Genomic DNA, 15,387 nt, shown 5'->3' with positions numbered 1-15,387 from the left:
AAAAAAAACAATTTCGTGACTACTATATCCTGATTTGATTATAAAAATTAAAGTAAGTAATTATCAAAACAATAATGGAAACAGGATTTTTATTATTAATCTTTAATTAATAATAACACCGAAGTTTTGTTTAACCTAAAAAAATAATATGGTCGAGATTAAAATATACATTACTGTATTATTATTCGTCCGGTTCGCTAAATCCGAAATTCGTTATAATTGAAGGTTTACTGTACCTATGTTAGGTACGGTACCTATGTATCTATAATGTCCCACAAGTGCTATATGGGATTGATATCGGGGGAGTTCGAAGGACAAATGATATGTTGGATGTTCGAACTATGTTCCTCAAACCATTCCTGCACAACGAGTGCGGCGCCTTCGTAGCCAGGTGGGAAGGAGCAGCAGTGCGTAGCACACGCTTCTTGATTAGAACGGGGTTCGGCCCGTCACCACCAAATACGGAGGATGCGGAAAGATCAGGGAATGATCAGGCAATATTCCCTTAGTTGCTAATGCTCCTAAAAACCAAATAACAACAACAACAAGTGCCCGATGGCTCTGCGCATTGTCGTCTTGGAAGATACCATCGCCATTCGGGAAAAGTGTAACATAGCGGGGTGTACACATCAACAAGCAGTTGGTTGTTGATACGTTGTTCCAAATGTACAAGGGCTTATTCCACATGTACCAAGTTTCTGCCAGTGAAACATGCCCCACACCATACAACCGCTTCCACCGGCCTGCACTTGTCATACCATGCATGATGGATGAAGAGCCTCATGTTGTTGATGCCAAATCCGTACAGGACCATCCACGGTGTGGAGTAAATAACGTGACTCATCCGGCCAGCCCACCTTCAAGTCTCCTAACGTCCAACTTGCATGCTCTTTGCCCTTGGAGAATCTTTTGCGCCGATGAACCTTGGTTAGGAGAGCATGCCGTAGTGGTCATCTGCTGGTATGACCCATACATGCGAGTATGCGACGCATAGTTATCACAGATATTGTTCCGGTTTGCCCCATGTATTGGGTAGTCAAATGTTGAGCAGTGCTGCGCCTGTTCGCCTGTACAGGTCGTCAGATCCGGCGGTCACCTCTAACTTCAACCTTTCGCTGACCTAGGCAGTGTTGCCGTCGGTTCGTTGTTTGACCATTTTGAAGCCAGACTTGGTACACTTTAACTACTTCGTCTCTCGAACACCCCACCAGTTCAGCCGTTTGGGCAATCGAGGCACCAACTCGTCGAGATCCCACAATCTGTCCTTCACGTGAAAGTCTGATAAATCTTTCCTTTTACCCATCACGTTCGGAATTTACTATCCACTGAACCACTGACACCTTATCTATGCTACGTAGGTCGAATAACTGCGCACTCTCGTACCTTATGTGGTCAACGGGTTGGATTCACTTTTCCCAAAAGTGGTAATAATTCGGTGATTACTCAGTGTAGTTGCATTCATAAAATTTACATTGCCGATGACGAAATTTCGCGACTTTTCCTTTTTCACTCTGCCCGAATGCGCTCACAGTTTGCGCAGTACTTTCTCCCACCGATTCGGAAACGTTAGCGCGGCTGTACACGTAAATCAGTCAAACTTGACTTAAGATATCGCATGTATTCGAAAATTTATTGAAAAATATATTTATTTCCACATGCACCAACTTCAGTCTACGCGGGTATCACATTGGTATCGTCGCCGTTAACCCCACACGGAGTGAAAAAAGGCCCTGGTTCGAATCGTGTCGATGACACGAACAACTTTTATGTGCTTTTTACACACCCTGGCTGAGTTAGTCGGTCTCAGGCGTAGAGAGCAAAACTTTTTCGTCCAGAAAACCGGCAAATCGACTAGAGAACACGCGCAGTTTATGGACACAATACACATGGTTAGATTTAATAACTTTCTGGGTGATCCTAATGTAATAGAATAGAACGTCGATTACCCGAACTAATTGGGACAAAGTGTGCTTTGGTTAATCAAATAGTTTGGATAATCAAACATACATGAGAATATCCTGTTTATACGAAACAAAGTGTAAAAAGGCCTACAATTAAATTATTGTACGCAAGGTTAATGGTACTGAATTTTGATATATTAAGTTCAGGAATTCTCAGACTTATGTAAGGGTTGCGTTCCGCTGAACTCTACGTAAGTCGAAATATTCGTAAGTCGTGGAACTTCCCATTGCTTGTACAGCACTCGGAACTGTGCTGGCTGAATTGTTTAAAATAAAATAGAAAGGTTCGATGAATATGTAAGTAGAATTCTTTATTTTATTAAATCAATTTTTTAACTCACGCACAGGAAAAAAATTACAAAAGTGTGCAATTCAAAAAAAATATCAATATTATAAAATTACAAAAAAAAGTGAGGAGACAGTCATAATGTCAGTAAGATTTACCTCTCGAGCATCGTTGCCGGAATCGACGTCTTCAGCTGATAAGTACGCCGCTGCGGAGGTTGAGCGCTGTGGAGATTTGACGGCCCTCAACTTTACGAAAGAACATATTAATAATTGACAGGACGGTGGATTTTTTCTTTTAATCGTAGATTTCTTTGTGGCAAGCATATCATGCACCCCTCTGTTAAGTTTTAAGAATAGTTCGCTGTCAGGATCCATCTTCTCAATCCTCGCCATTGCCAATGGAATTTCACGGAATGTCATTGCCATCTCTCTTGTAATGAACCGGCTCGGCTCCTCATTTGGTTCCTCTTGAGTTTCGTCAACATTTTCTTCTTTCACTATCGCCAGCTGCAAGTCAATAAGTTGTTCATTAGATAATTCCTTCTCTTCTTCCTCTATTAACTCTTGCACGTCTTTGGCATCAACCTCCGGCTGAAGTAGCACTGCAACCTTTACAATCTTATCTGTAACCGCTTCATGTAATTCGTCTTTTTTCGAAGCCTTTTACGTGCCGTAGGCATCTTTTCTTCCATGCGCCATTTTAACAACTTTGAATCATTTCCGACCCGGCCTTATTAATGTTTACGATGGCGTGTTAAATATTGTAATATTTTCAAAAGTCTCTTAACGTAAAATTTTTCTCACCGTCTACTAAGGTTTCGTCAGTGAAGACGTATTTGGCGGTAGAATATGACTCTCACGATCGAATTGAAAACATCTAGATGCGTAGGATTTCCGGGAGCGTTATCTAATAGAAGCAAAATCTTGAAAGGCACGTCGTTGTCTTTACAATAGTTTTCAACCTCATAAATGCGTTAAAGGCCGCCGTAACCTACTGGTCAGGCGCGCTGGTGTATAAGTACACGTGCCTTGAGTGACCTGCGTTCAAGCCCGTGACTGCTGAATACGTTTGTTTCTTTTATTCTGTCTATCTTGTTAACTCCTCTGACCATTTGGTCGTCCCGGAGTATAAACAGAAAATTTAATTAATTATTTTTTTTTATTTTATTTAAATGCATGAGGATTTATAGAATGGTACACAAGCAACGGTTTTAAATCTATAATATCCCGCTGCATTAACCGCAAGCAAGAGCGTTGCCCTATCTTTTGACTCCTAGAAACCTATCATTGTATATTCCTCTTTGGCAATGTATGTTGGTTCCGGCATTTTTTCCATTACAGAGCAGTCTCGTCAACTTTAAAAATTTGCTGTGTTGAATAGCCGCCTTCATCTATAATTTTTTCCAACACATCACAGAATTTCTCTGCAACTGCAGAATCGGCACTGGCAACTTCACCGCATACTTTATGGTTGTGGAAACCGGCGCGATGCTTGAACCTATTAAATCCCCGGTTGCTTGCCACGAACTTGGGTTCGGGTTCGCCTTATTTATCCTTAATATCTTTATAAATACTTGTTGCTTTTGCTTGAATGGTCATTAGACTCAGCGGCACTTGCTGCTGCTATTATTAACAGCTGTTCCATCTTCGTATAGCACATGAACGCTGTTTTGTGATCACTGTTCTTAAATGCGTTGATTCTTTGACATGTTCATTTATACGCGCACTATTCACTGTTTGAGCAGCGAGACCTAATTCCGTTGCAATAGAAGACGAAATTTGTCGTGCTTCGTACTTCTTAATCATTTTCATCTTTTGTACTATTGAATAATTTTCACCTTGAATCGTTCTTTATCTTTAAAAGAAATGGTGGCTTATTAGTAATTGCCAATACAGCATCTTGCAGTTTATTGAAACAGCAAATAATCATTCCCGTCATATACTATTCATTGAAAACAATTAGTGAAGTTGTGATAAACTTGAGCAAAGGTTACAAACATTTTAAGTTACTTTACTGAAGTATATTAACTTTTAGCCTATAGCAGAAGGGTGGGAGCTCCTTTCTGACTAAATATATATTCCAGGTTACTTGCGCTGTTTTTTCATTTTTTAAATGATATGAAGCTACGTGAGGATTGTTTTGCAATATATAAAAAGATATACAAAGATGAGATAAGAACAAATACTATTTAGCGAAATATTTTCATATATATGTGAAAATAGATGGATAAATAATATTAGTGCCCAGATATAAAAGGGTAAGTAAAATGTTAATACAAATAAATATAATGCAGAACAAATGCAAATTAACGGCTGCACATAGCAGATGATGTATAACGAAATTGAGGGAATTACAGTTTAAGGTTCCATTATGACTGCCGGTGAGACATGCGATCTCACTGCATGTAAAATGAAAGTAGTAAAAAAAATCTAAGGAAATAATTGCCACCTTCAGGATGTAAACATAGAAATCATACGGCGTTTGGTAGATAACTTTCAAGGTGGAACCATGTTTTCATCTACGTCATGTGACAAATTGATATCGGTTAATACTCAGGCACCAAAGGAACCACAATGTGAAATGAAAAAAAAAAAAAAAAAAAACACCGATATAAATATATATTAAGGTATTGAGCAATGTATGATAGCAGATTACAAAAACACTACACAAATCATTACTGATTATGAAATATAATGATAGATTGTACCGATTGAATATTTTGCTTTGAAAATTTAGTATTCATATAAAACGCAAGAAATTCGAGTCTAATTCAGAATGTATCTGAGTGTTCGAGAAGGACAAGAGTATAAAAAAAAATGCTTTTCCTAAAAACGAACAAAAAATCAGAAGAAAAAGTAAGCTACAACAGTTCCAGATAAATTTCTCTATATTAGATGCCGAGATAATCAAACATACATGAAATTTGAAATTCAAGAAAAAGTCTTTCCTCGAATCATCCTGGAAATTCAATGAAAATCTCCTACAGAATAAGTCCTACTGATAGCAGATGAAATTATAGCACGCAGTGTAATACTCCTTGAAAAGGTGTAATCTACCTTTAAAAGCTTTGAAATTCATAAACAACATATGCGTCAATATCCACCACCAACTAAAAATAATTCATATTCAAGGTAACTCACCAGTCACCATAGCCGCTGTAGACGTTTCAGTTGGGATGGTCATGATGATCTGTGCAGTTATAACAGTTGTAGCCATCAAACTAAACGTACTGGTAATGGCAGATGAAATTGGTGTAAAAGTGGTTGTAGGAAATGGTGTAACACTGGTGATAGGAAAGGGAACTGGCATAGAAAGAGAAGTAGAAGAGACGGACATAGTTGTCGGATTGGCCTCAGTAGTAGCGGTTGCAGTATTTGTTCCTAATGGTGTAGTATTTGTGTTGGTGGGGTTTGGAATTGTGGTAGGAAGAGTAGTGCTAGAAGTTGTATTTGGTAAGGTAGTAGTGGTTGCAGTAGTTGTTCCGAATTGTGTAGCAGTTGTGTCGGTGTGTTTTGGAATAGTGGTAGGAAGAGTACTGCTATAAGTTGTAGTTGGTTCTGTAGTAGTGGTAATGCTAGAAGTTGTAGTTGGTACTGTAGTAGTGGTAGTGCTAGACGTTGTAGTTGGTACTGTAGTAGTGGTACTACTAGGGACTGCGGAAAGAGTTGTAGGCATTATGGTTGTAAATATCGTCGTAGGTACATGAATCGTAGTGGTTGTAGGTAGCAGTGTTGTAGCTAGATTTGTGGTCGGAACAAGCGACGTAGTGGTACTTTCCGTAATTATAGTAGTAGCAGTAGTTTGAATCGCTTCAGTAGCAGTCGTTATAGTCGTTGTTACTAATGGCGTAGAAGTTGTTGTAGTGGGTTCAGCAGTAGTGCTAGAAACTGTAATGCTTGAAGTTGTAGTTGGTACTGAAGTAGTGGAAGAAACTGCAGGCGTGGTTATGGTAGCGTTAGTTGTAGGGATTACGGAAGTCGTTGTAGGCATTATAGTTGAAAATATCGTCGTAGGAAGACGGGTCGTAGTGGTTGTAAGTAGCGGTGTTGTATTAATAGTTGTGGTCGGAACAAGCGAAGTAGATGTAGTTTCTAGAACTCCACTAGTAGTGGTAGTTTCCGGAAATATAGTAGTACTGGTAGTTTCTGGGACAATAGTGGTAGTTCCTGGAACTATAGTGGTAGTGGTAGTTTCTGGAACTATAATAGTAGTGGTTGTTTCTGGAACGATAGTAGAAATAGTGGTAGTTTCTGGAAAGATAGTAGTAGCGGTAGTTTCTGGAACGATAGTCGTACTGGTAGTTTCTGGAATTATAATAGTAGTTGTGGTAGATTTTGGAGGTATTGCAGTACTGGTAGTTTCTGGAACTATAGTGGTATTGGAAGTTTCTGGAATTATGGTGGTAGTGGTAGTTTCTGAAACTATGGTGTTAATGGTAGTTTCTAGAACTGTAGTGGTAATGGTAGTTTCTGGAATTATACCACTTGTACCGGTAGTTTCTAGAACTATAGTAGTGGTAGATTCTGGAACTCGAGTTGTTGTTTCTGGAATTATAGTGGTAGTTTCTGGATTTATAGTAGTAGTGGTAGTTTGTGGAATTATACTAGTTGTAGTGGTAATTTGTGTAACTATAGTGGTACTTGCTTCAATTATAATAGTAATTGTGGTAGTTTCTGGATCTATAGTAGTATTGGTAATTTCTGGAACTATAGTAGTCGTAGATTCTGAAACTATAGTAGTCGTAGATTCTGGAACTATAGTGGTAGTGGTTGGTTCTGGAACTATAGTGGGAGTGGTCGTTTCTGGAACTATAGCAGTAGATTCTGGAACAATACTAGTAGTGGTAGTTTCTGGAACGATAGTAGTAGTGGTAGTTTCTGGAACGATAGTAGTAGCGGTAGTTTCTGGAACGATAGTAGTAGTAGTGGTAGTTTCTGGAACGATACTAGTAGTGCTAGTTTCTGGAATTATTATCGTAGTAGTTGTAGATTCTGGAACTATTTTAGTACTGGTAATTTCTGGAACTATAGTAGTTTTTTTGTTTGTTTTTTGGATTTTAGGAGCATTAGCAACTAAGGCCATATTCCTCCGGGATATGCGGTGGTCATTCCCTGGCCTTTCCTCATCATCCGTATTTGGTGGTGACGGGCGCGAACCCCGGTCTATAGTAGTTCGGGTGATAGTTTCTAGAACTAAAGTAGTAGTTTTGATAGTTTCTCGAATTATAGTAGTAGTAGAGGTCGTTTCTGGATCGAATGTAGTAGTGGTAGTGGCAGTTTCTGGAATTGCAGTGGAACTGGTAGTTTTTGGAACGATATTAGTTGTAGTTTCCGGAATTATTGTAGTAGTGGCCGTATCTGGAATTATAGTAGTATTAATGGTACCTTCTGGAACTATAGTAGTATTGGCAGTTTCTCGAACGATAAAAATGGTAGTCTCTGGAGCTGTACTGGTACTTCTAGTTTCTGAAATTATAGTGGTAATGGTAGTTTCTGGCACTATGGTGTTAATGGTAGTTTCCGGAATTATAGTGGTAGTGGTAGTTTCTGGAATTATAGTAGTATTGGACATTTCTGGAAATATGGTTGTAGTGACAGTTCCTGGAATTATAGTAGTATTGGTAGTTTCTGGAACGATAGTACTGGTAGTTTCCGGCACGATAGTAGTTGTAGTTTCCGGAATTCTACTAGTAATTGTCATTTCTAGAACTATAGTACTAGTGATAATTTCTGGAACTACAGTAGTAGTGGTTGTAGTTACTGGAACGATACTGGGAGCGGTAATTTCTGGAGCGGCAGTAGTGGTGGTAGTTTCCGGAATTATAGTTGTAGTGGTCGTTTCTGGAATTATAGTGGTAGTTTCTGGAATTGCAGTAGTTGTTGTTACTGGGACGACAGTGGGAGTGGTAATTTCTGGAGCGGCAGTAGTGGTGGTCGTTTCCAGAATTATAGTTGTAGTGGTCGTTTCTGGAGTTGTAGTTACTGGAACTATAGTGGGAGTGGTAATTTCTGGAGTGGTAGTTTCCGGAATTATAGTTGTAGTGGTCGATTCTGGAGTTGTAGTTACTGGAACTATAGTGGGAGTGGTAATTTCTGGAGTGGTAGTTTCCGGAATTATAGTTGTAGTGGTCGTTTCTGGAGTTGTAGTTACTGGAACAACTATAGTGGGAGTGGTAATTTCTGGAGTGGTAGTTTCCGGAATTATAGTTGTAGTGGTCGTTTCTGGAGTTGTAGTTACTGGAACAACTATAGTGGGAGTGGTAATTTCTGGAGTGGTAGTTTCCGGAATTATAGTTGTAGTGGTCGTTTCTGGAGTTGTAGTTACTGGAACAACTATAGTGGGAGTGGTAGTTTCCGGAATTATAGTTGTAGTGGTCGTTTCTGGAGTTGTAGTTACTGGAACAACTATAGTGGGAGTGGTAATTTCTGGAGTGGTGGTTTCCGGAATTATAGTTGTAGTGGTCGTTTCTGGAGTTGTAGTTACTGGAACAACTATAGTGGGAGTGGTAGTTTCCGGAATTATAGTTGTAGTGGTCGTTTCTGGAGTTGTAGTTACTGGAACAACTATAGTGGGAGTGGTAATTTCTGGAGTGGTGGTTTCCGGAATTATAGTTGTAGTGGTCGTTTCTGGAGTTGTAGTTACTGGAACAACTATAGTGGGAGTGGTAGTTTCCGGAATTATAGTTGTAGTGGTCGTTTCTGGAGTTGTAGTTACTGGAACAACTATAGTGGGAGTGGTAATTTCTGGAGTGGTGGTTTCCGGAATTATAGTTGTAGTGGTCGTTTCTGCAGTTGTAGTTACTGGAACAACTATGGTGGGAGTGGTAGTTTCCGGAATTATAGTTTTAGTGGTCGTTTCTGGAGTTGTAGTTACTGGAACAACTATAGTGGGAGTGGTAATTTCTGGAGTGGTGGTTTCCGGAATTATAGTTGTAGTGGTCGTTTCTGGAGTTGTAGTTACTGGAACAACTATAGTGGGAGTGGTAGTTTCCGGAATTATAGTTGTAGTGGTCGTTTCTGGAGTTGTAGTTACTGGAACAACTATAGTGGGAGTGGTAATTTCTGGAGTGGTGGTTTCCGGAATTATAGTTGTAGTGGTCGTTTCTGGAGTTGTAGTTACTGGAACAACTATAGTGGGAGTGGTAGTTTCCGGAATTATAGTTGTAGTGGTCTTTTCTGGAGTTGTAGTTACTGGAACAACTATAGTGGGAGTGGTAATTTCTGGAGTGGTGGTTTCCGGAATTATAGTTGTAGTGGTCGTTTCTGCAGTTGTAGTTACTGGAACAACTATGGTGGGAGTGGTAGTTTCCGGAATTATAGTTTTAGTGGTCGTTTCTGGAGTTGTAGTTACTGGAACAACTATAGTGGGAGTGGTAATTTCTGGAGTGGTGGTTTCCGGAATTATAGTTGTAGTGGTCGTTTCTGGAGTTGTAGTTACTGGAACAACTATAGTGGGAGTGGTAGTTTCCGGAATTATAGTTGTAGTGGTCGTTTCTGGAGTTGTAGTTACTGGAACAACTATAGTGGGAGTGGTAATTTCTGGAGTGGTGGTTTCCGGAATTATAGTTGTAGTGGTCGTTTCTGGAGTTGTAGTTACTGGAACAACTATAGTGGGAGTGGTAGTTTCCGGAATTATAGTTGTAGTGGTCGTTTCTGGAGTTGTAGTTACTGGAACAACTATAGTGGGAGTGGTAATTTCTGGAGTGGTGGTTTCCGGAATTATAGTTGTAGTGGTCGTTTCTGGAGTTGTAGTTACTGGAACAACTATAGTGGGAGTGGTAATTTCTGGGGTGGTGGTTTCCGGAATTATAGTTGTAGTGGTCGTTTCTGGAGTTGTAGTTACTGGAACAACTATAGTGGGAGTGGTAATTTCTGGGGTGGTGGTTTCCGGAATTATAGTTGTAGTGGTCGTTTCTGGAGTTGTAGTTACTGGAACAACTATAGTGGGAGTGGTAATTTCTGGGGTGGTGGTTTCCGGAATTATAGTTGTAGTGGTCGTTTCTGGAGTTGTAGTTACTGGAACAACTATAGTGGGAGTGGTAATTTCTGGGGTGGTGGTTTCCGGAATTATAGTTGTAGTGGTCGTTTCTGGAGTTGTAGTTACTGGAACAACTATAGTGGGAGTGGTAATTTCTGGGGTGGTGGTTTCCGGAATTATAGTTGTAGTGGTCGTTTCTGGAGTTGTAGTTACTGGAACAACTATAGTGGGAGTGGTAATTTCTGGGGTGGTGGTTTCCGGAATTATAGTTGTAGTGGTCGTTTCTGGAGTTGTAGTTACTGGAACAACTATAGTGGGAGTGGTAATTTCTGGGGTGGTGGTTTCCGGAATTATAGTTGTAGTGGTCGTTTCTGGAGTTGTAGTTACTGGAACAACTATAGTGGGAGTGGTAATTTCTGGGGTGGTGGTTTCCGGAATTATAGTTGTAGTGGTCGTTTCTGGAGTTGTAGTTACTGGAACAACTATAGTGGGAGTGGTAATTTCTGGGGTGGTGGTTTCCGGAATTATAGTTGTAGTGGTCGTTTCTGGAGTTGTAGTTACTGGAACAACTATAGTGGGAGTGGTAATTTCTGGGGTGGTGGTTTCCGGAATTATAGTTGTAGTGGTCGTTTCTGGAGTTGTAGTTACTGGAACAACTATAGTGGGAGTGGTAATTTCTGGGGTGGTGGTTTCCGGAATTATAGTTGTAGTGGTCGTTTCTGGAGTTGTAGTTACTGGAACAACTATAGTGGGAGTGGTAATTTCTGGGGTGGTGGTTTCCGGAATTATAGTTGTAGTGGTCGTTTCTGGAGTTGTAGTTACTGGAACAACTATAGTGGGAGTGGTAATTTCTGGGGTGGTGGTTTCCGGAATTATAGTTGTAGTGGTCGTTTCTGGAGTTGTAGTTACTGGAACAACTATAGTGGGAGTGGTAATTTCTGGGGTGGTGGTTTCCGGAATTATAGTTGTAGTGGTCGTTTCTGGAGTTGTAGTTACTGGAACAACTATAGTGGGAGTGGTAATTTCTGGGGTGGTGGTTTCCGGAATTATAGTTGTAGTGATCGTTTCTGGAGTTGTTGTAGTTACTGGAACAACTATAGTGGGAGTGGTAATTTCTGGGGTGGTGGTTTCCGGAATTATAGTTGTAGTGGTCGTTTCTGGAGTTGTAGTTACTGGAACAACTATAGTGGGAGTGGTAATTTCTGGGGTGGTGGTTTCCGGAATTATAGTTGTAGTGGTCGTTTCTGGAGTTGTAGTTACTGGAACAACTATAGTGGGAGTGGTAATTTCTGGGGTGGTGGTTTCCGGAATTATAGTTGTAGTGGTCGTTTCTGGAGTTGTAGTTACTGGAACAACTATAGTGGGAGTGGTAGTTTCCGGAATTATAGTTGTAGTGGTCGTTTCTGGAGTTGTAGTTACTGGAACAACTATAGTGGGAGTGGTAATTTCTGGAGTGGTGGTTTCCGGAATTATAGTTGTAGTGGTCGTTTCTGGAGTTGTAGTTACTGGAACAACTATAGTGGGAGTGGTAGTTTCCGGAATTATAGTTGTAGTGGTCGTTTCTGGAGTTGTTGTAGTTACTGGAACAACTATAGTGGGAGTGGTAATTTCTGGGGTGGTGGTTTCCGGAATTATAGTTGTAGTGGTCGTTTCTGGAGTTGTTGTAGTTACTGGAACAACTATAGTGGGAGTGGTAATTTCTGGGGTGGTGGTTTCCGGAATTATAGTTGTAGTGGTCGTTTCTGGAGTTGTTGTAGTTACTGGAACAACTATAGTGGGAGTGGTAATTTCTGGGGTGGTGGTTTCCGGAATTATAGTTGTAGTGGTCGTTTCTGGAGTTGTTGTAGTTACTGGAACAACTATAGTGGGAGTGGTAATTTCTGGGGTGGTGGTTTCCGGAATTATAGTTGTAGTGGTCGTTTCTGGAGTTGTTGTAGTTACTGGAACAACTATAGTGGGAGTGGTAATTTCTGGGGTGGTGGTTTCCGGAATTATAGTTGTAGTGGTCGTTTCTGGAGTTGTTGTAGTTACTGGAACAACTATAGTGGGAGTGGTAATTTCTGGGGTGGTGGTTTCCGGAATTATAGTTGTAGTGGTCGTTTCTGGAGTTGTTGTAGTTACTGGAACAACTATAGTGGGAGTGGTAATTTCTGGGGTGGTGGTTTCCGGAATTATAGTTGTAGTGGTCGTTTCTGGAGTTGTTGTAGTTACTGGAACAACTATAGTGGGAGTGGTAATTTCTGGGGTGGTGGTTTCCGGAATTATAGTTGTAGTGGTCGTTTCTGGAGTTGTTGTAGTTACTGGAACAACTATAGTGGGAGTGGTAATTTCTGGGGTGGTGGTTTCCGGAATTATAGTTGTAGTGGTCGTTTCTGGAGTTGTTGTAGTTACTGGAACAACTATAGTGGGAGTGGTAATTTCTGGGGTGGTGGTTTCCGGAATTATAGTTGTAGTGGTCGTTTCTGGAGTTGTTGTAGTTACTGGAACAACTATAGTGGGAGTGGTAATTTCTGGGGTGGTGGTTTCCGGAATTATAGTTGTAGTGGTCGTTTCTGGAGTTGTTGTAGTTACTGGAACAACTATAGTGGGAGTGGTAATTTCTGGGGTGGTGGTTTCCGGAATTATAGTTGTAGTGGTCGTTTCTGGAGTTGTTGTAGTTACTGGAACAACTATAGTGGGAGTGGTAATTTCTGGGGTGGTGGTTTCCGGAATTATAGTTGTAGTGGTCGTTTCTGGAGTTGTTGTAGTTACTGGAACAACTATAGTGGGAGTGGTAATTTCTGGGGTGGTGGTTTCCGGAATTATAGTTGTAGTGGTCGTTTCTGGAGTTGTTGTAGTTACTGGAACAACTATAGTGGGAGTGGTAATTTCTGGGGTGGTGGTTTCCGGAATTATAGTTGTAGTGGTCGTTTCTGGAGTTGTTGTAGTTACTGGAACAACTATAGTGGGAGTGGTAATTTCTGGGGTGGTGGTTTCCGGAATTATAGTTGTAGTGGTCGTTTCTGGAGTTGTTGTAGTTACTGGAACAACTATAGTGGGAGTGGTAATTTCTGGGGTGGTGGTTTCCGGAATTATAGTTGTAGTGGTCGTTTCTGGAGTTGTTGTAGTTACTGGAACAACTATAGTGGGAGTGGTAATTTCTGGGGTGGTGGTTTCCGGAATTATAGTTGTAGTGGTCGTTTCTGGAGTTGTTGTAGTTACTGGAACAACTATAGTGGGAGTGGTAATTTCTGGGGTGGTGGTTTCCGGAATTATAGTTGTAGTGGTCGTTTCTGGAGTTGTTAGTTACTGGAACAACTATAGTGGGAGTGGTAATTTCTGGGGTGGTGTTCCGGAATAAGTTTAGGGTCGTTTCTGGAGTTGTTGTAGTTACTGGAACAACTATAGTGGGAGTTGTAATTTCTGGGGTGGTGGTTTCCGGAATTATAGTTGTAGTGGTCGTTTCTGGAGTTGTAGTTACTGGAACAACTATAGTGGGAGTGGTAATTTCTGGGGTGGTGGTTCCGGAATTATAGTTGTAGTGGTCGTTTCTGGAGTTGTTGTAGTTACTGGAACAACTATAGTGGGAGTGGTAATTTCTGGGTGGTGCTTTCCGGAATTATAGTTGTAGTGGTCGTTTCTGGAGTTGTAGTTACTGGAACAACTATAGTGGGTGATTCTGGGTGTGGTTTCCGGAATTATAGTTGTAGTGGTCGTTTCTGGAGTTGTTGTAGTTACTGGAACAACTATAGTGGGAGTGGTAATTTCTGGGTGGTGGTTTCCGGAATTATAGTTGTAGTGGTCGTTTCTGGAGTTGTAGTTACTGGAACAACTATAGTGGGAGTGGTAGTTTCCGGAATTATAGTTGTAGTGGTCGTTTCTGGAGTTGTAGTTACTGGAACAACTATAGTGGGAGTGGTAATTTCTGGAGTGGTGGTTTCCGGAATTATAGTTGTAGTGGTCGTTTCTGGAGTTGTAGTTACTGGAACAACTATAGTGGGAGTGGTAGTTTCCGGAATTATAGTTGTAGTGGTCGTTTCTGGAGTTGTAGTTACTGGAACAACTATAGTGGGAGTGGTAATTTCTGGAGTGGTGGTTTCCGGAATTATAGTTGTAGTGGTCGTTCTGGAGTTGTAGTTACTGGAACAACTATAGTGGGAGTGGTAGTTTCCGGAATTATAGTTGTAGTGGTCGTTTCTGGAGTTGTAGTTACTGGAACAACTATAGTGGGAGTGGTAATTTCTGGAGGTGGTGGTTTCCGGAATTATAGTTGTAGTGGTCGTTTCTGGAGTTGTAGTTACTGGAACAACTATAGTGGGAGTGGTAGTTTCCGGAATTATAGTAGTAGTGGTCGTTTCTGGAGTTGTAGTTACTGGAACAACTATAGTGGGAGTGGTATTTCTGAGTGGTGGTTTCCGGAATTATAGTTGTAGTGGTCGTTTCTGGAGTTGTAGTTACTGGAACAACTATGAGTGGGGAGGTAGTTTCCGCAATTATAGTTGTAGTGGTCGTTTCTGGAGTTGTAGTTACTGGAAACAACTATAGTGGGAGTGGTAGTTTCCGGAATTATAGTTGTAGTGGTCGTTTCTGGAGTTGTAGTTACTGGAACAACTATAGTGGGAGTGGTAATTTCTGGGTGGTGGTTTCCGGAATTATAGTTGTGGTCGTTTCTGGAGTTGTAGTTACTGGAACAACTATTAGTGGGAGTGGTAATTTCTGGGTGGTGGTTTCCGGAATTATAGTTGTAGTGGTCGTTTCTGGAGTTGTAGTTACTGGAACAACTATAGTGGAGTGGTAATTTCTGGGGTGGTGGTTTCCGGAATTATAGTTGTAGTGGTCGTTTCTGGAGTTGTAGTTACTGGAACAACTATAGTGGGAGTGGTAATTTCTGGGGTGGTGGTTTCGGAATTATAGTTGTAGTGGTCGTTTCTGGAGTTGTTGTAGTTACTGGAACAACTATAGTGGGAGTGGTAATTTCTGGGGTGGTGGTTTCCGAAATTATAGTTGTAGTGGTCGTTTCTGGAGTTGTAGTTACTGGAACAACTATAGTGGGAGTGGTAATTTCTGGGTGGTGGTTTCCGGAATTATAGTTGTAGTGGTCGTTTCTGGAGTTGTAGTTACTGGAACAACTATAGTGGGAGTGGTAATTTCTGGGGTGGTGGTTTCCGGAATTATAGTTGT

The 15,387-nt window shown here is 40.8% G+C and overlaps 1 protein-coding gene across 1 annotated transcript in view; it reads right to left on the bottom strand.

Annotated features, from left to right (window-relative positions):
* Positions 1–8,069: 8,069 nt before the first annotated feature.
* The window catches only part of LOC150086743 (uncharacterized), a 13,732-nt gene continuing 6,414 nt past the window's right edge, over positions 8,070–15,387 (bottom strand). Inside the window, exons 2-4 of the mRNA XM_090372240.1 lie at positions 11,718–13,499; positions 10,006–11,516; positions 8,070–8,090 (exon numbers count right to left, since the gene is read on the bottom strand). Coding sequence (XP_090228366.1) covers positions 8,070–8,090; positions 10,006–11,516; positions 11,718–13,499 — 3,314 coding nt within the window. The remainder of the gene's footprint in view (positions 8,091–10,005; positions 11,517–11,717; positions 13,500–15,387) is intronic.

This window comes from Mastigoproctus giganteus, chromosome 4, assembly GCF_048544385.1.
Source record: "Mastigoproctus giganteus isolate SK-2022 chromosome 4, ASM4854438v1, whole genome shotgun sequence".
NCBI lineage: Eukaryota > Metazoa > Arthropoda > Arachnida > Uropygi > Thelyphonidae > Mastigoproctus > Mastigoproctus giganteus.
Note: the sequence above shows the minus strand (reverse complement) of the source record. Positions and strands in the feature narration are given on the sequence as shown.